We start from the raw sequence: 20,433 nt of genomic DNA on the forward strand, positions 1-20,433 counted from the left end.
CAGATAAAATAATACAGATTTTTAAAATTACATGTATATGCCTGAAAATATATGTGAATCGCAGCTTTATAAGTTAAATTCTATTGTATGGATATTTGAGGAGTTGACCAGTTAGAGGACTCCTGTGTTACTTAGAAAAGCACTCTTTAACGAAGCTTAAATAACTTTAGTCAGACCATAAGATTTTAACACGAATTTATTTTTATAAAGCGCAGTAAAATTAAATATCAAGTTTGGAATGAGGTGAAGCCAGGAGTGGTCAACAGCAAAGCTTCTGTTGGTTTCTGTTTTTAGAATAATGATGGTTAGGTCACTAAGAATATTTGCATGCTCTTAATGTTAATTCTTGATAGTTTGGCTTCTAAGAAACTCCGAAGAGTGTGTAACTGGAGTCAAGGATTAGTGGACCTTGGGTTGGCAACAAGGTTTGTAGGGGGGAAAAGGGGACCTTATCTCCTAGACTCTTGATTTGGTTTCCCCTGAGAGGCAAGGATATCTGTGGGCAAGTGTTCTCTTTGTGAGAATATGGATGCTTTCGGTTTTAAGTGTGTAATTTAATGGACAAAGTACAGAAAATTCACATGCTTGTTATTTTTACACAAAGTAAAATTTGGGAAAGGTCTGTTATCTTATGATCTTCTTTCCTACACATTATATATATTTGTTTATTTTGTTTTTTTTTTGAATAAGGAGTTATTTTGGGTTAGTTTGAGTTTTCTTTTAGTTGCTGTGTGAGAAAAGAGAATAATTACATAGATTTACCAAGGTATGTATTCATATAGAGTAAAAATCATCCTGTTCAATGTAGGTTTTTGTTGTATTCATTAACTTTAATCACTAACGATATTGCTCTCTTTGGTGCTAATCAGACCTTGCATTAATCTGAGTTATTTACTAGCTACTGATTAAAAACAGCGAGTAACCCATAATCATTAAAATCTGTCTCCTGAGAATATGAACAATGGATTTGTTTTGCAAAGGATGGCAGAAAAATAGTCTCTTGCCAAGTAAATCACTTTTAGAATGTCTTATGAAAAATAAGATATTTATCAGAATTCTCATTTTAAAAACTGTCTTCTTAATTTTTACATTTTTGCACTGCACTTCTTAACTTTGGGTTAACGTTACATTTGTTTTCTTGTTAGGTTCTCCAGTGCCACAAGCTCAGTCACCACAGTCCCTCTTATTGGGTGCTAGACTGCAGAGCGCCCCCACCCTCACTGACATCTATCAGAACAAGCAGAAGCTCAGAAAGCAGCACTCTGACCCCGTGTGCCCAACCCATGCTGGGGCTGGGTACAGCTACTCACCTCAGCCCAGCCGGCCTGGCAGCCTTGGAACTTCTCCCACCAAGCACTTGGGGTCCTCTCCACGGAGTTCTGACTGGTTCTTTAAAACTCCTTTGCCAACAATCATTGGCTCTCCTACTAAGGTGTGTTTATTAAACCCTTTTGTAGGTTAGGAACTAGTATAGTACTTTATGGAAAGGATTCATTATGAGAACAGCTATAATTTATTTATTTCATTTTTTGAGACAGAGTCTTGCTTTGTTGCCCAGGCTGGAGTACAGTGGTGCAAGCTCAGTTCACTACAACCTCTGCTTCCCAGGTTCAAACCATTCTGGTACCTCAACCTCCTGAGTAGCTGGGATTACAGGCATGTGCCACCTTGCCCAGCTAATTTTTTTTGTATTTTTAGTAGAGATGGGGTTTCACCATGTTGGCCAGTCTGGTCTTGAACTCCTGGTCTCAAGTAATCTGCCTGCCTCAGTCTCCCAAAATGCTGGAAGTACAGGTGTGAGCCACCACTCCTGGCCAATAATAGTTATAATATAATGAACACTTTCTATGTGCCAGATGCAGTGTAAGTACTTTACTTGCAGAATTCTTTTTGTGTATGATCCCATTTAATCCTGATAAAAGGAAATTGAGGCTTAGAGAGTTTAAATGACTGTGCAAGGTCACTCAAGCTGTAAATAGAGCTGCCAGTGTTTGAATCTGGGTTTGACTGACGCCAGAGTCCATACTCCTGCCAGGTCTGACCCACAGACCCTGACGAAGCAGTGGATGAAAAAATGCACTCCAACACATTCAGTGAGGGAGTGGGCTAGGGGACCGGGCCGTTCACAGAAAGAGTTGTAGCTGCCATGGCTCTGACATGCTAGTGCTGCAGGCATTTATTTAGTACAGATTTAATGACAAAGGCCTTGAGTCAACATACTTGTGGGTAATTGCATGTAGATGATTAAAGGCCAGGTTCCAAGGCCTAAGTAAACTAACTTATCTAGATCAGTTTTTTTTCATCCCCTTGTTACCTAACCTAACCTGTCAGGCACCGGATAAGAGAAGCTGGCTGCCTTCAACTAAATCCTAGCTTTTGTAAAACCTCTCGGCCTTCCAAGAAGGTTTGTATCTTTCTACCATTTTTCCCACCACCCTGACCAATACTTCTGACTACTGGGTCACACAAACCTTCCATTACTGAATAGTTCATGCATTATATTAACTAGTTTACATATATATATGTCTCTTTAGACCACAGCTCCTTTCAAAATCCCTAAAACGCAAGCATCTTCCAACCTGTTAGCCTTGGTTACTCGTCATGGGCCTGCTGAAGAACAATCCAAAGATGGGAATGAACCACGGGAATGTGCCCATTGCCTCTTAGTGCAAGGAAGTGAGAGGCAGCGGGCTGAGCAGCAGAGCAAGGCAGTGTTTGGCAGGTAAAAGACTGTTTCCATTCTAGCTTTAAACATGAAAACTGTAATAGTAAAACAAATAGATTTCTATTATAAAAGCAGCAAGACTACATTAGTATAGCAGGTGATTTATGCCATATGGTTATTGATATGTACAGCATACATTTAGAATCTCTGAAAACCATAGATGCTTCCTGTAACTGTGTAAGTACATAGTTCTTCCTGAACTTCTTGAATATTCTATTTCTGTCCTTTATTTTTATTATTGAAGTTTATCTCTACCCTGAATTGTTTGGTATCTATTTCTTGTTTCCTCATTCTCTAACTTCCTATTAACCCTTCTAGTTTTAAAAAGTATCGTTTTCCTTTATTAAAAACATCACCATTCTTTTTAGATCTGTCAGTACTGGGAAGTTATCAGATCAACAAGGAAAGACTCCTATAGGTGGACATCAGGGCAGCACAGACAGTTTAAATACAGAACGACCAATGGATATAGGTAAGAAAAATGTAGTTTCTTTTTAGGCAGATAATTTGCTAGCATATGTATTAGTTTCTTACTGCTGTTGTAACAAATCACCACATGCTTGGTGGCATAAAATAACACAAATGTATTATTTTACAGTTCTGGATGTCATACCTATCCTCTCATCTTCCTCCTCAGTAGCCCATTCACAGCAGGAGCTTATTCAGTATCTTGATGAGCAGCAGTCTGTGAGTTATTAATAGAAGGAGTTCTGACAAAGATTTTTTTTTTTGTCAGTAGGATAATACTGGTCGAAGTTGGCCTAAACCTACATGTACTCCTGAGCATTTACTTTACAGTGACTGGATTTTATAAAGACCCATACATCACTGAGACCCCTGAACCTTTTGGAGTTGCTCCAGAGACTGTATGTTCATAACCACCCATACATATCTAGATTACTTGGCCTGCGTGTCAAAAAACAAAAACAAAATGCAGATTCTAGACTCTTAATTCCGTATTCCAGACTTGCTTGCTTAAATTTTCTGGGGGTTTTTAGGAATCAATATATGTAATACACTCCCAGGTGATTATTGTGGACACTCAAATTTGAGAATCACTATTGTAATCTACTTGGTTTTTTTTCTCTATGATTTTTTAATTTTCCCCACGAGCATCCAAAGGAGGAAATACTTGAGCCAGCATGGTTTCTAACCCAAAGAGAATACTGTAGGATTTAATATTTCACTGTACTGTCTTCTTCCCTTCAGTTTCTAAAGAGAAGTCTGATGTAATTCTTACCCTTGTTCTCTATAGGTGAGGTGTGTTTTTGTCTTTGGCTTCTTTCAGAATTTTCTCTTTGTCTTTGATTCTCTGAAGTTTGAATATGATATGCTTAGATGCAGATTTTTTCATATTCGTTCTGCTTGGTGTTTTCTGTTTCCTAGGTCCGTGGTTTGATTCTGTCATTAATTTTGGAAGTTTTTCAGCCATTATTACTGCTTTGAATGTTTCTTCTGCTTTTCTCTCTCATTCTTCTGGTATTCCCATTAAGTATATGTTCCACTCTTATAGTTGGCCCATTGGTCTTAAGAGTCTCATGCTGGCCGGGCGCGGTGGCTCAAGCCTGTAATCCCAGCACTTTGGGAGGCCGAGGCGGGTGGATCACAAGGTCAGGAGATCGAGACTATCCTGGCTAACATGGTGAAACCCCGTCTCTACTAAAAATACAAAAAACTAGCCGGGCGCGGTAGCGGGCGCCTGTAGTCCCAGCTACTTGGGAGGCTGAGGCGGGAGAATGGCGTGAACCCGGGGGGCGGAGCTTGCAGTGAGCCGAGATCGCGCCACTGCACTCCAGCCTGGGAGACACAGTGAGACTCCGTCTCAAAAAAAAAAAAAAAAAAGAGTCTCATGCTCTGCTGACTGAGCTAGCCAGGCACTGGCTCCATTGTTCTTAGTCTGTTCTTTTTTCTTCTTCTTCTTTTCATTCTTCTTTCTCTTTGCTTTTTAGTTCAGGAAGTTTCAGGAAGATATTGACGTATCTTTAATCTCACTGATTCTTTCCTTGGCAAAGTCCAGTCTACTGATGAGCCCATCAAAGGCATTCTTTGTTTCTGTTACTGTGATTTTGATTTTTAGCATTTCTTTTAGACTCTTTCTGAGTTTCCATCTGTCTATATTACCTATCTGTTCTTGCATGTTGTCCACTTTTTCCATTGGAGCCCTTAGTATATTAAATTATCATTACTTTAAATTCCCAGTGTGATATTAAATAATTCCAGTCTCTCTGCCATATGTGAGTCTGGTTCTGATGTTTGACTTGCTCTCTTTTCAAACTGTATTTTTGCCATTTAGCATGCCTTTTAATTGAGGCCGAGTATGATATACTTTGTTTAAAAACTGAGTTAAATAGGCCTTTAGTATGAGGTTTTTTGTTTATCTGGCCAGGAGTTAAGCTTTATTTAGCATTTGTCGTAGCTGTGGGTATCAGAGGCTAAAATTTTCTCTGGTATCCTTGTTTTTGTCTCTCCTGTTGTCTTTGGGTTTCCCTGTACACTCCTTAAATTGCATCTGGACCTTGCCTAACTCTGTATTTTCTTCCGACAGCTTTATAATTCTAATTTTAAAAGTGTAAGATGTAGCTCTTACACTTATGTCTGTGGTTCAGTTTGACTTAATTCTTATGGATGATGTAGTGAAGGGATCCAGCTTTATTCTTTTGGATGGGCTATTCCGCGGTCGCATTCTTTCCCTGTTGTGTTGTTTTGCTATTTTTGCTAGCCTTGTCAAAAATTGGTTGACCATTGATGGGTTAGGTTTTGTGTCCCCACCCAAATCTTACCTTGAAATGTAATTCCCTTAATTTCCATGTGTCAAGGGAGAGACCAGGTGGAGGTAATTGAATCATGGGGGCAGTTTCCCCCATGATGTTCTGGTGATAGTGAGTTCTCACGAGATATGATGGTTTTATAAGGGGGCTCTTCCCCACTTTGCTCGGCATTTCTCCTTCCTGCTGCCTTGTCAAGAAAGTGCCTTGCTTCTCCTTTGCCTTCCACCATAATTGTAGGTTTCCTGAGGCCTCCCCAGCCATGCTTAACTGTGAATCAATTAAACCTCTTTCCTTTATAAATTTCCCAGTCTTGGGCGTTATTTATAGCAGTAGGAAAACGAACTAATACAACCATAAATATGTTTATTTCTGGACTCAACTGTTTCATTGATACATATGTCAATTCTTGCTGGTACCATACTACCTTGATTACTGTAGCTTTGTCTTAAGTTTCAAAATCGGGAAATAGGAGTTTTTCTTTTTTGTGCTTTTTCAAGATTGTTTTGGTTATTAGGGGTGTCTTGAGTTTCCATATGAATTTTTGCATCATCTTGTCAGTTTCTGTAGAGAGACTGGCTGGGTTTTTGATGGAGATTGCATTATTAGATCAATTTAGTGAATATTGAAATCTTTCTTAGTCCATTTTGTGCTGCTATAACAGAACATCTGAGACTGCATAATTTATAATGAACAGAAGTTTACTTTCTTACCATTCTGTAGGCTGAAAGTCCAAGATCAAGGCACTTTGGTGAGAGTCTTGCTGCTTCGTCACATAGTGGAAGACAGAAGGTCAGGAGAGGGCTTGTCCTTTAACCTCAATTCCTTTTATAATGGCATTAATCTATTCATGAGGGCTTTTGGGTCTTGTTTCCTCTTAGTCTGGTCAAAGGTTTGTTAATTTTATTTATCTTTTCAATAAACCACTTTCATTTCCTTGATCTTTTGTATTGTTTTCTTAGTTTCAATTTTGTTTATTTGTGCCCTGATTTTTATTATTTCTTTTCTTCTAGTAATTTTAGGTTTGGTTTGCTCTTGCTTTTCTAGTTCTTTAAGATGCATTGTTAGGTTGTTTGAAGATTTCTTCTTTTTTGATGTGTAAGCACTTTTAGCTATAAATTTCCCGCTTACTACTGCTTTCACTGTAATCCCAAAGGTTTGGTATGTTGTGTTTCCATTATTATCTGTTTCAATAAATTTTTCAATTTCCTTCTTTCTTCATCGACCCACTGGTCATTCAGGAGCATATTGTTTAATTTCCATGTATTTATATAGTTTCCAAAATACCTCTTATTAATTTCTAGTTTTATTTCATGGTGGTCAGAGAAGATAACTTGATATTATTTCAAAAAAAATTTTTTTTTTTTTGGTGAACAGGGTGTTGCTGGAGTGCAGTGGCATGATGTTGGTGCACTGCAATCTCCACCACCCAGATTCAAGCAATTCTTGTGCCTCAGCCTCCCTCGTTGCTGGGATTACAGGTGTGTACCACCATGCCTAGCTAATTTTTGTAATTTTTTTTTTTTTTTCTTTTTAGAGAGTTTCACTCTGTTGCCCAGGTTAGAGTACAATGCTGCAATCTTGGCTCACTGCAACCTCCTCCTGGATCCAAGTGATTCTCCTGCCTCAGCCTCTTGAGTAACTGGAACCACGGGTGTGTGCCGCCATACCCAGCTTTTTTTGTATTTTTAGTAGAGACGGGGTTTCACCATGTTGGCCAAGCTGGTCTGGAACTCCTGGCCTCATGTGATTTGCCCGCCTCAGCCTCCCAAAGTGCTGGGATTATAGGCTTGAGCCACTGTGCCCACCTAATTTTTGTAATTTTAGTAGAGACAGGATTTGCCATGTTGGCAAAGCTGGTTTTGAACTCCTGACCTCAAGTGATCTGCCCGCCTCGGCCTCCCACAGTGCTGCAACTACAGGTGTAAGCCACTATGCCATTGTTGTTGTTGTTTAATGTTTTATGACTTGTTTTGTGACCTAACATATGGTCTATCATTGAGAATGATCCATATGCTGAGTGGAATGTATATTCTGCAGCCATTGGGTGAAATGTTCTGTAAATATCAATTAGGACCTATAGTGCAGATTATGTCTGATGTTTCTTTGTTGATTTTCTGTTTGGATGATCTATCCAAGTGTGAAAATGGGGTGCTGAAGTTTCCAGCTATTATTGTATTGGGGTCTATCTCTGTCTTTAGCTCTAATAATAATATTTGCTTTATATATCTGTATGCTCCAGTGTTGGGTGCGTATATATCTACAGTTGTGATATCCTCTTGCTGAATTGACCCCTTTGTCATTATATAATGACCTTTGTCTCTTTTTATGGTTTTTGTCTTGAAATCTATTTTGTCTGATGTAAGTATAGCTACTCCTGCTCTTTTTTAGTTTCCATTGCATGGAATATCCTTTTCCATCCCTTTATTATCAGTCTATGTGTGTCTCTATAGGTGAAGTGTGTTTCTTATAGGCACCAGATAGGTGGGGCTTATTTTTTTAAATCCATTCAGCCACTCAATGTCTTTTAACTCATGATTGAAGAGTTTAGTTCATTTATATTCAATGTTTGTATTGGTAACTAAGGACTTAATCCTGCCATTTTGTTATTTGTTTTCTGGTCTTCTTTTTTCTTCCTTCCTTCCTCCCGCCCTCCTTCTTGCTTTTAGTGAAGGTAATTTTCTCTGGTGGTATCATTGAATTTCTTGCTTTCTATTTTTTGTGTATCCAGTATATGTTTTTTTATTTGAGGTTACCATGAGCTTGCAAATACTATCCATTAATTCGATTTAATTTAATTTTTTTATTTTTGAGATGGAGTTTCACTGTTGTCATCCAGACTGGAGTGCAATGGCGTGATCTTGGCTCACTGCAACCTCTGCCTCCTGGGTTCAAGTGATTATCCTGCCTCAGCCTCCCAAGTAGCCGGGATTACAGGCGCCTGCCACCACACCCGGCAAATTTTTGTGTTTTAGTAGAGATGGAGTTTCACCATGTTTGCCAGGATAGTCTCAAACTCCTGACCTCAGGTGATTCACCTGTCTTGGCCTCCCAAATTGCTAGGATTATAGGCGTGAGCCACTGCTCCCGGCCCCGATGCATTATTTTAAAGTGATGACAACACTGATTGCATAAACAAGCAATAAGAAAACTAAAAATACTCTAAATTTATCTCCTTGCTTCTTAACTTTTTGTTGTTTCTCTCTACATGTTATTGTACTGTCTACCTTTTGAAAAGTTGTAGTTATTATTTTTGATCGGGTCATTGTTTAGTCTTTCTACCTAAGGCCAATAACCCTTAGACTTGTTCTTTTACAGCTATTTTTTTAGATCTTGTAGGCTTCCTTCATTCTTTTTCATTTTTTTCTTTTGTTTCCTCTTTATTTTCAAATAGCCTATTTTCATAGCTCACTAATTCTTTCTTCTGCTTGATCAATTCTGCTATTAAGAGACTCCAGTGCATTCTTCAGTATGTCAATTGCATTTTTCACCTCTGGAATTTTTACTTGATACTTTTAATTATATCAATCTGTGTTAGATTTATCTGATAGAATTTTGAATTTCTTCTCTATGTTATCTTAAATTTCCTTGAGTTTTCTCAAAACAGCTATTTTGAATTCTCTGTCTGAAAGGTTATATATCTCTCTTTCTCCATGATTGGTCCCTGGTGCCTTATTTAGTTCACTTGGTAGGTTCATGTTTTCCTGACTGGTCTTGATATAGATTTTTGTCCGTGTTTGGGCATTGACATGTTAGGTATTTACTGTTGTCTTCACAATCTGGGCTTTGCAATCTGTACCCGTCCTTCTTGGGGAGACTTTCCAGGTATTTGACGGGACTTGGGCTCCAAGCCCAATAATGCTGTAGTTCTTGCAGACTTGTAGACTTGGATAAGGTCCAGAAGAATTCTGTGGATTACCAGGTAGAGACTTTTGTTCTGTTCCCTTTTTATCAAAAGGTGAGCAACTAATGGCGTATCTCTCTTTCTATGCTGAGCTGCTTGGAGGTGGGGGTGGGGTGATGCAAACACCCCTGTGGCCACCACCACTGGAACTACCTCGTTCAGACCTGAAGCCAGCACAGCCCTGGGTCTTGCCCAAGGCCCTCTATAACCACTGCCTGGCTACCACCTATGTTCGCTCAAGCCCCAGGACTTAAAATCAGCAGGTGGTGAAACCAGCCAGGTTTGTGTCCTTCCTTTCAGGGCAACAAGTTCCCCAGGCTCCAGGCATGTCCAGAGATGCTATCTGGGAGTCAGGGATAGGAATTTTTTTTTTTTTTTTGAGACGGAGTCTCGCTCTGTCACCCGGGCTGGAGTGCAGTGGCCGGATCTCAGCTCACTGCAAGCTCCGCCTCCCGGGTTTACGCCATTCTCCTGCCTCAGCCTCCCGAGTAGCTGGGACTACAGGCGCCCGCCACCTCGCCCGGCTAGTTTTTTGTATTTTTTTAGTAGAGACGGGGTTTCACCACGTTAGCCAGGATGGTCTCGATCTCCTGACCTTGTGATCCGCCCGCCTCGGCCTCCCAAAGTGCTGGGATTACAGGCTTGAGCCACCGCGCCCGGCCCAGGGATAGGAATTTAAAAACCTTAGAAATCTACCTGGTATCCTATCCTACTGCAGCGAAGCTGCCACTCAAACCACAAGACAAAGTCCTTCCCAATCTTTCCTGCCCTTACCACAGGCAGAGGAACCTATCCCTGTGGCCATAACCACCACTGGCCCACAAGGAGTTCTGCCAGGCCACCACTGATGTTAACTTAAGGCCCAAGGGCTCTTCAGTCAGCATGTACTGAGTGCTACTAGGCCTAGGACCCCACCCTTCAGGGCAGGTCCAGAAATGTCCAAGAGCCTAGGCCTAGATTTGGGAACCCCAAGAGTCTGCTTAGTGCTCTATCCCACTGTGATCAAGCTATGCCTGAAGCCAGCATGTCTCAGAGTCTCCCCCAAGGCCCAAGCATGCTCCCTGGGTAGTGGTTATTGCTTACTCAGGGCCCGAAGACTCTTCAGTCAGTAGGTGATGAATCTTGCCAAGACTGGGTCTTTTTTTTTCAAGGCCAGTGAGTTCCCTTCTGGCTCAGGGTGTGGCTAGAAATGTCAACAGGAACTAGGGCCTGGGATGGCGGTCTCACGACTCTGCCCGGAGTCTGTCCTACTGTGGCTGAGCCTAGTATCCAAGACGCAAGAGAAAGCCCCTTTTACCTTTCTCTCTTGTCCTCAAGCAGAAGGAAGGAGTCACTTTTGTTGCTGTGAGCTGCGCTGCCTGGGTTTGGGAGGAGGAATGGCACAAACCCTCCCTTAGAAGCCCTGTCTGATGAATCCCTAGGTTGTGCCCCAATCCACTGACTCTAAGCCCAGCAGAGAACCAGGATTTGGCTAGGAATTGCGTTCCTTGTATCCTAGACTGCCTTTCAAGTTCACTTTGAACCCAGAGCGCTTTAGTTTGTGGTGGCGAGGCTTGCGGAAACTCACATTCTGGCCACTCAGGTGGGCACTTTCCCTCTAGCTACAGCTGGTCCAAGTGCTCCCTCTGGGCGGATACCAGCTGAGTTCAGCATGGTTTTGTTTTGCACTGTGACAGGGCAGCACTGAGTTCAATGTGCAGTCCCCAAATTGCTGCACTCTCCCTCCCCCAGGTACACAGATTATTTCTTCACCACACACAGCCACTGCCAGGGGAGTGGCGGAGGGTAGTGCTGGCAATTCAAGACTACTTTTCCTACCCTCTTCAGTGCCGCTTTCAGTGATAGGAAGTTAGAACCAGGTACTGTGATTATTCACCTGATTTTTGGGTCTTATAAAGGTGCTTTATTGTGCGCAAATTTTGGGGGGGTGTATTGTACAATTGGTGGAGGCTTCTATTTTGCCATCTTACTCTGGTTTGTAATTTTATGTCTTTGAAAAGAAGCTAAGAAAAGAAAGCAAGTATGTGTTTATAGTTTGTTATATTAACTTTCTTATTTATCATTTCTGGTTCTCTTGGTTTGTTTTTGTTTTTGTGGATTTGATTTACCATCTGGTGTCATTTCCTTACCCTAATACAGTTTTAATCCCATCTGACTCCTTTATGTTATTATTATCAAATATATTTCTGGCTGGGTGCAGTGGCTCGCTCCTGTAACCCCAACACTGTGGAAGGCTGAGGCAGGAGGATCACTTGAGCTCAGGAGTTCGAGGCTGCAGTGAGCTATGCAGTGAGCTATACCACTGCCCTTCAGCCTGGGTGACAGGTGGAGACCCAGTCTCTAAAAAAATAAAAAGTAAGGCCAGGCGCGGGGGCTCACGCCTGTAATCCCAGCAGTTTGAGAGGCCAAGGCGGGTGGATTACAAGGTCAAGAGATCGAGACTATCCTGGCCAACATGGTGAAACCCCGTCTCTACTAAAAATACAGAAATCAGCTGGGCGTGGTGGCGGGGCCTGTAATCCCCGCTACTCAGAAGGCTGAGGCAGGAGAATCAGGAGGTGGGGGTTGCAATGAGCCAAGATCTCGCCAGTGCACTCCAGCCTGGCGACAGAGTGAGATTCCGTCTCCAAAATAATAATAATAATAATAATGATAATAATTAAATGAACTTTACATTTCTATATGCTATAGACCTGACAATGCAACTGTATACATGTTTTATACAGTTGCTTTTTAAATCAGTTAACAGAAGAACTATACAGGTTGTGTTTTATAATTATCATCTTTACAGATTGGGATTACTATTTGGAGTTAGTTACTTTTGGTCTGAAGAACTATCCTTTGTCCTTTATATTTCTTGTAAGACAGGTCTGCTGGCAGTGAATTCTCTCAGCTTTTGTTTATTTGAGAATGTCTTTATTTTGATTTCTTTTCTTTTTTTTTCTTTTTTTTTTTGAGACAGAGTCTCGCTCTGTCATCCAGGCTGAGTGCAATGGCACGATCTCGGCTCACTGTAACCTCTGCCTCCTGGGTTCAAGAGGTTCTCCTGACTCAGGCTCTTGAGTCAGGCCTATGATTACAGGCACACATCACCACGCCTGGCAATTTTTTGCATTTTTAGTAGAAACAGAGTTTCACCACGTTGTCCAGGCTGGTCTCGAGCTCCTGACCTCAGGTGATCCACCCACCTTGGCCTCCCAAAGTGCTAGGATTACATGCATGAGCCACCACACCCACCCTAGCTTAACATGTTTTTATTCCCAGTTCTTGGCCTTCACTTTTTAGGACTGTCTTCAACATGTATAACTTACAGTTCATGTATTTTAGAAGTATACAAATATAACTCCAAATGCTAGATTTTGGTGTGAAGAAGATTCACACTTGAGATTACTATAAATTATTTTAATGAAAATATTGTATTACATTTTCTGATTTTAAGAGCAATAAGTACTTTTTGTAAGAAGAGAGAGAGAAAAAAAAAAACTAGACTCCTGATATAAAAGTCAGTATCCACCTGCAATCCCATCTCCCAGATATAAACACTATCAAGGTAACATGACCTTCTGTAAACTTTTTGTTGTAGCTCCAGCAGGAGCCTGTGGTATTGTTCTGGCACCTCCTGCAGGTATAGCTGCAAGTTCCAGGGCTGTCCTCTTCACTGTAGGGTCTCCTCCACACAGTGCAGTGGCCCCCACTTGTACCCACATGCTCCTTCGAGCAAGAACAACCTCAGGTAAGGAGCATTTATTGTATTACAGTCTTTGGCTAGTATTTGGAATGTAGTGTTTTGACAAATGACTCAGTGTTGTAACTTGGCCAAGTCACTTAATTCTCGGGGCTTCAGTTTATTTACCAGTGAAATGGAGATTACTATTTTCTTTATCTTAATGGGTTTTAAGAAGCAAATGAGGCATTATTTGTGGGGAAAAAAAACTTTGTAAAGTGCTATATTATATATTAAAATACTATATGTTCTATATAATATATTACAAAGTGACATAGTATAAATATGACTTATTCATGAAGAAGCAAATCAAATATGGTTCTTCTCAGCTTATATATTAAAGGGTTACTTTAGTAGATCCAATAAATTATTTGAAAATTATAGGCTTTTTGTTTGTTTGTTTGTTTTAAAGAAACTTGTTTTGGCCAGGTGCGGTGGCTCATGCCTGTAATCCCAGCACTTTAGGAGGCTGAGGCAGGCAGATCACTTGAGGCCAGGAGTGCGAGACCAGCCTGGCCAACATGGTGAAACCCTGTCTCTACTAAAAATAAAAAAATTTAGCCAGATGTGGTGGCAGGTGCCTGTAATCCCAGCTACTCAGGAGGCTGAGGCAGGAGAATCACTTGAACCTGGAAAGTGGAGGTTGCAGTGAGCCGAGATCGCACCATTGCACTCCAGCCTGGGTAACGAGCAAAACTCTGTCTCAAAAAAAAGAAAAAAGGAAAGAAACTTGTTTTATTTATTTTTAAAATTTTTTGTACTTTGGGTCTCAATCTTTGCACTTAATCCTATATACAGTTAGAAGGCTAATAGATTTGTTTTATCATTTATAATCTGTAAATAGGTTAATACCAAAAATTAAGAAAGTATTTAGATTGGACTTGAAATCAGTAATTCGACATCTTCTCTGTTGTACCATGAGTCAAGTTATCTTATTCTAAATAAGTTGCTAATCAAGATACCAGATTAATAAGCAAAGGACAGAAATAGATAATAAGAGAAAATAGACCTAAAATCATATTTTTAAGACAGTTAAAAACCTTGAATAATAAGAAAATGCCATTTTAAGAAAGTAACATTTGTATCTGTTAACTCTAACTACATTTTAAAAAGTGTAATATCCAAGACTGGGCATGGTGGTTCACGCCTGTAATCCCAGCAGTTTGGGAGGCCGAGGAGAGAGGATCACTGGAGGTCAGGAGTTCGAGGCCAGCCTGGGCAACATGGTAAAACCCCATCTCTACAAAAAAAATACAGAAATTAGCCAGACATGGTGGCATACGCCTATAGTCCCAGCTACTTGTGAGGCTGAGATGAAATAATTACCTGAGCCCAGGAAATCAAGGCTGCAGTGAGCTGTGATCACGCCACTGCAATCCAGCCTGGGCAACAACAAGACCCTGTTTCAAAAAAAAAAAAAAAGTATCATGTCCAGTGTTATTGAGGTTTAAATAGGATCTATGTGCTTACTCAGGGCTGCGTTAAAGAGTAATATAGCAGTTCTTAGGAAGAGCTATAAAAATATGTATTGATCTTAGTTCTTAGGAAGAGCTGTAAAAATATGCTAATTCCATTCCTTCTTATACCACTTCAGAGTATTTATCACAAAGAAATTATTCAAAAGAAGGAACAACTGCATTTCATTACAGTGCTATTTGTAATATGAATAAAATCAGAAATAGTATAAATAACTCCAGATAAACATTATATATAAACTTAATGAATCACTATGCATCCATTGAGTTTTATAATTATGAGGCCCTGTGGAACAGCAAGGAGAAATGAATATGATCTAAATTTGTTTAAAACAGAGTATTAAAAAAACCAGCTGTGATGATGTCTAATATAAAATATATAGACAAGGAATAACAATGAACATGGATAGGTAAAGACTATTAATATCCTCAAATAGTACATAGGGGTCAGTGAGTTTCTTTTAACATTTCCTTTATCACCTCAGCAGGTTTATTCAGTACATAAGAGTAGGAGTGGGTGTGAAAGCCCTGACTCTGGACACTGCCATGTATCCTCTGTTTCCTTGTAGTGGGGCCTAGCAACTCGGGGGGCTCTCTGTGTGCCGTGAGTGGCCGCGTGTGTGTGGGGTCCCCGCCTGGCCCAGGCTTCGGCTCTTCCCCTCCAGGAGCAGAGGCAGCTCCCAGCCTGAGATACGTGCCTTACGGTGCTTCACCCCCCAGCCTGGAGGGGCTCATCACCTTTGAAGCCCCTGAACTGCCGGAGGAGACGCTGATGGAGGTAGAGAAGAGACTATAGTGGTGTGAATGTAACGTTGATTTGGTATGAGAACATTCTAGTGATGACAAGAACAAAATACATTAAATAGTTACTAAATTATGTTCTCTTTAACGTGCCTTTTCTGTTTGAAAAGTATCGCTGATGTCGTTTTAGATTAATGTTGACAGTGACACTCATCCATAATAAGCTTTGGTTTATGGGAAGAAACGCATAGATTCTGTGTTTTTCTTTCTTTTTTTTTTTGAGATGGAGTCTCGCTGTGTTGCCCAGACTGGAGTGCAGTGGCGCGATCTTGGCTCACCACAACCTCCGCCTCCTGGGTTCAAGCAGTTCTCTTGCCTCAGCTCCCCGAGTAGCTGGGATTACAGGCATGTGCCACCATGCCCAGCTAATTTTTGTATTTTTAGCAGAGACAGGGTTTCACCATGTTGGCCAAGCTGGTCTTGAACTCCTGACCTCGTGGTCCACCCGCCTCTGCCTCCCAAAGTGCTGGGATTACAGGCATGAGCATTCTAGTACATTCCAGTACATGTTCCAGTATATTGAAACATATAGTCCAATATGCTGTCACAGAACAGAAAGACTTAGAAGTCCATTGGCTTATTCTGTCACCAGGAAAATGATTCTCATCTTTCTTTAACCATAATAGAGTGGGAAACTTTTAGGCTTATTTGAGATTTCAGAATGCATTTATAACTAAAAACAAATCTCAAAACAACATTCTAGAATACCCATTTATTTATTTATTTGTTTGTTTATTTGAGACAGTCTCTCTCTGTCACCCAGGCTGGAGTGCAGTGGCGCGATCTCAGCTCACTCCAACCTCCACCTCCTGGGATCAAGCCAGTCTCCTGCCTCAGCTTCCTGAGTAGCTGCGACTGCAGACACATGCCACCACAGCGGCTAATTTTTGTATTTTTAGTAGAGATGGGGTTTCGCCATGTTGGCCAGGCTGGTCTCAAACTCCTGACCTCAGGTGATCCACCTGCCTCAGCTTCACAAAGTGCTGGGATTACAGGCATGAGCCATCATACCTGGCCTAGAATACCCATTTTTAAATGACAGCCCTCTGAATGTTGTTATGTCTACCCACACTCCCCTCTTTAACTAACTGAAAAGATCACAGAAATTTAGAGCTTTGGTATTAGTAATCACTGTTAACTGAAAAACCACCAGAAATTAAGTAAAGCAACTCTGAAATTATAAGAAGTCAACAGAATTCACTACAGTATCAAGAGGTGTAATTTAGCACCTATAGTATCCTTATAATCTTGGTGTCTAACTTGTCACGTTTTTGTCTCATGTATATTGGTTTAATCATTCAGCTTTCTTTTCTTTTTCTGGTAAAAGCACAGCGACTCATCCTGAGAGTTTACTTATGTGGGTACTCTGATATATATACACAAACACATGCATATGCCTACATTTGATTTCATTTGTGTTCATTTTCTTACCAGCTTTCTGAAGTTTAAAAATTTCAATCTCCTTTTGTCATTCTGATACTCATAAGTACAGAAAATGTGATCAGTGGCCATGGTTTATGTACAGAAATGAGTATGTACCTATTTTTAATCTGAAATTTTCTAAGACAAATTGACTTTGCTGCAGCGGGAACACACAGACACCTTACGCCATCTGAATGTGATGCTGATGTTCACCGAATGTGTGCTGGACCTGACAGCCGTGAGGGGAGGAAACCCTGAGCTGTGCACATCTGCTGTGTCCTTGTACCAGATCCAGGAGAGTGTGGTGGTGGACCAGATCAGTCAGCTGAGCAAAGACTGGGGGTGGGTACCCCCCTGTCATTCATTTCCAGACTTTTCATGCTTTCTCTAAACTTGTGTCTAAGTCATAGGTATTGTCATCCACTGAAGATCGTATCTCACTACTAAAAGCTAGGAGTCTCAATTATTTCATTGTACTAGATTTCACTATATGAGCCAAGACCTGGAGATTATACAACCTTAGTGTTGCCTTTCCTTGTAAATTATACTGTTGATAATTACATTAAAATTACATAAATTTTACTATTTATGTAAATAGATTGTATTTATTTTTATCTGAGTGTATCCGTTGTTTTCAAAGTACACACATCTTTATGCCTTGTCCCTCTAGAGTTTACTTGTGCATTAAGAAATTAAGGAGGGCTGGTCGCAGTGGCTCACGCCTATATGTAATTCCAGCACTTTGGGAGGATAGGGCAGAAGGATTGCGTGAGCCTATGGATTCAAGACCAGCCTGGGCAATATGATAAATCCCTGTCTCTACAAAAAATACAAAAATTAGCCAGGCATGGTGGCGCACCCCTGTGGTCCCAGCTGTTAGTACACGGGAGGCTGAGGTGGGAGGATCCCTTGAGCCCAGGAAGTAGAGGATGCAGTAAGCCAAGATCAAGCCACTACACTTCGGCCTGGGGGACAGAGCAAGACTCTGTCAAAAAAAAAAAAAAAGGAAATCAAAGAGGATGCTACTCCTTTATAGAAAGGCAATTTTAATGTTGACCTGTTGTGTAGAGTGCCACATCTTAGATTAGTTCACTAGATAACCCTCTGCTACTGTCTTTTGGGTGCAGGCGGGTGGAGCAGCTGGTGTTGTACATGAAAGCAGCACAGCTGCTTGCGGCTTCTCTGCATCTTGCCAAAGCCCAGATCAAGTCCGGGAAACTGAGCCCATCCACAGCCGTGAAACAAGGTATGGGAGAAGGCAGCGTGTGACTCCAGGGGTCCTTAAGTTGCTCTTTCCCATCACACCGTGAGAGTGTCTGATGAGTACTCACTGTTATTTTTATTTTTCAATATTCTTAAAGAGAAAAGATGCTGGGTTATTAACTTTTTGCAGTTTGATTGATATAAATCAGAAGTGCATTATTCTCAATCTTTTCATATTGAAAGAGATAACATATGAAACAATCCTATTTCTGGTCCTTTTTTTGAATGATCACTAATGACACCTTCCCTATATATCAGCAAGAAAGATACATATCACTGTGTCTTTATTTCTGGAGGAAAATTAAAATTAGTTCCCATCTCAATTTTTTTCAGTTGTCAAAAATCTGAACGAACGATATAAATTCTGCATCACCATGTGCAAGAAACTTACAGAAAAGCTGAATCGATTCTTCTCTGACAAACAGAGGTTTATTGATGAAATCAACAGTGTGACTGCAGAGAAACTCATCTATAATTGTGCTGTAGAAATGGTAACCCTTTCTAAGGTTTAATATTGTATAGTACTACTTATCTTTTAAGTGTCTTTTTAATTGAATATCTGTTTGACAGCTATCATTTTAAAAGATAATGTCTCAATCCCAAGTATTGTGGATCGCCTTCTACTAAAGAAGTAATTGGATTTAAGCAACTCTTAATGTAATTTATTGAATGTATTTGATGTAATTACAAATCCACATTTGTAATTTACCACATTTGCTAAAAGTTTATTACAGCTCTTATTAAACATTGTTGGCATTAGGAATGAACTAATCTTTTTTTTTTTTTTTTTTTTGGAGATGAAGTCACTCTGTTACCCAGGCTGGAATACAGTGGCACAATCTCAGCTCACTGCAACCTCTGCTTCCCGGGTTCAAGTGATTCTCCTGTCTCAGCTTCCCGAGTAGCTGGGATTACAGGAACCTGCCACCATGCCCAGCTAATTTTTGTATTTTTAGTAGAGATGGGGTTTCGCCATGTTGGCCAGGGTGGTCTCGAACTCCTGGCCTCAGGGGATCCACCCTCCTCAGCCTCCCAAAGTACTGGGATTACAGGCATGAACCACTGTGCCCAGCCGATCTAATCTTTTTATAGTGTGCATCTAAAAGCATTAGCAGGATCTGTTCCTGCATTTTCTGTTGTTTAAAAAAGTTAGGCTTGATAAAACTCTTAGAAAAAACACTGCTGGCCGGGCGCGGTGGCTCAAGCCTGTAATCCCAGCACTTTGGGAGGCCGAGACGGGCAGATCATGAGGTCAGGAGATCGAGACCATCCTGGCTAACACAGTGAAACCCCGTCTCTACTAAAAAAAATACAAAAAAAAACTAGCCGAGGTGGCGGGCGCCCGTAGTCCCAGCTACTCGGGAGGCTGAGGCAGGAGAATGGCGTGAACCCGGGAGGCGGAGCTTGCAGTGAGCTGAGATCCGGCCACTGCACTCCAGCCTGGGCGACAGAGCGAGACTCCGTCTCAAAAAAAAAAAAAAAAAGAAAGAAAAAACACTGCTTTATTAATCAATCCACACAAATTTATGTGCTCAGGTCCCACTTACTGATAATTATTGTAGTGTAGACACAAAGTAAAACCTCCTTTTCCAATTTTCTGGTTATAATATTGGAAATAATTTGTTTTCTGCCTCTCTTGGGGAAAAATTGCTCTGAAGTAGAAATAAAAATAGAGGTTGTTGAAAAAGTAGTTAAGTGGGGGAAAATTCATTCGTTAGCCAATCATATTTTTTTTTTTTTTTTTTTTTGAGATGGAAGTTTGTTCTGTCATCCAGGCTGAAGTGCAGCAGCATGATCTTGGCTCACTGCAACCTCTGCTTCCCAGGTTCAAGCGATTCTGCTGCCCCAGCTTCCCATGTAGCTGGGATTGTAGGCACCTGCCACCATGCCCATCTAATTTTTGTATTTTTAGTAGAGATGGGATTTTACCATGTTGGCCAGGCTGGTCTTGAACTCTTGACCTCAAATGATTCACCTGAAATGATTCACCCACCTTGGCCTCCCAAAGTGTTGGGATTATAGGCATGAGCCACCACGCTCGGCGTGCTAATTGTATTTCTACACATTAACATAATAGATCCCCCTTTCCATTTTCCATTTGTCTACTTTGAACTGTGCTGTTATATTCCATGGCCTTATTTTGAAATTTATTAAAATAACCATAGGAAAATAACTTTGGAATATAAATTCTTGACAAAAATAGTGTATATCATATTGCTGTAAACTGTTGAGGTGAATAATACGCACTGCATCACTGTATGCTGAATTGAGACCTTATATGATAAATTATTTTTAGAATTTTGCACCAGAAAAATGTTCTCCATAAAGTATTATTATGCTGTTTTTCCTTCTCG

The 20,433-nt window shown here is 40.7% G+C and overlaps 1 protein-coding gene across 2 annotated transcripts in view; it reads left to right on the plus strand.

The window, feature by feature from the left end:
- Nucleotides 1-20,433, plus strand: part of ULK2 (unc-51 like autophagy activating kinase 2) — a 102,777-nt gene that overhangs the window by 74,272 nt on the left and 8,072 nt on the right. For both annotated transcript variants that reach the window (XM_025362878.1, XM_025362877.1), the window contains exons 18-25: nt 1,146-1,432; nt 2,535-2,722; nt 3,094-3,197; nt 12,978-13,127; nt 15,163-15,371; nt 16,980-17,158; nt 17,944-18,062; nt 18,413-18,570. In XM_025362878.1, the coding sequence (XP_025218663.1) occupies nt 1,146-1,432; nt 2,535-2,722; nt 3,094-3,197; nt 12,978-13,127; nt 15,163-15,371; nt 16,980-17,158; nt 17,944-18,062; nt 18,413-18,570 (1,394 nt within the window). The remainder of the gene's footprint in view (nt 1-1,145; nt 1,433-2,534; nt 2,723-3,093; nt 3,198-12,977; nt 13,128-15,162; nt 15,372-16,979; nt 17,159-17,943; nt 18,063-18,412; nt 18,571-20,433) is intronic.

Source organism: Theropithecus gelada, chromosome 16 (assembly GCF_003255815.1).
Source record: "Theropithecus gelada isolate Dixy chromosome 16, Tgel_1.0, whole genome shotgun sequence".
NCBI classification, from domain to species: Eukaryota; Metazoa; Chordata; class Mammalia; order Primates; family Cercopithecidae; genus Theropithecus; species Theropithecus gelada.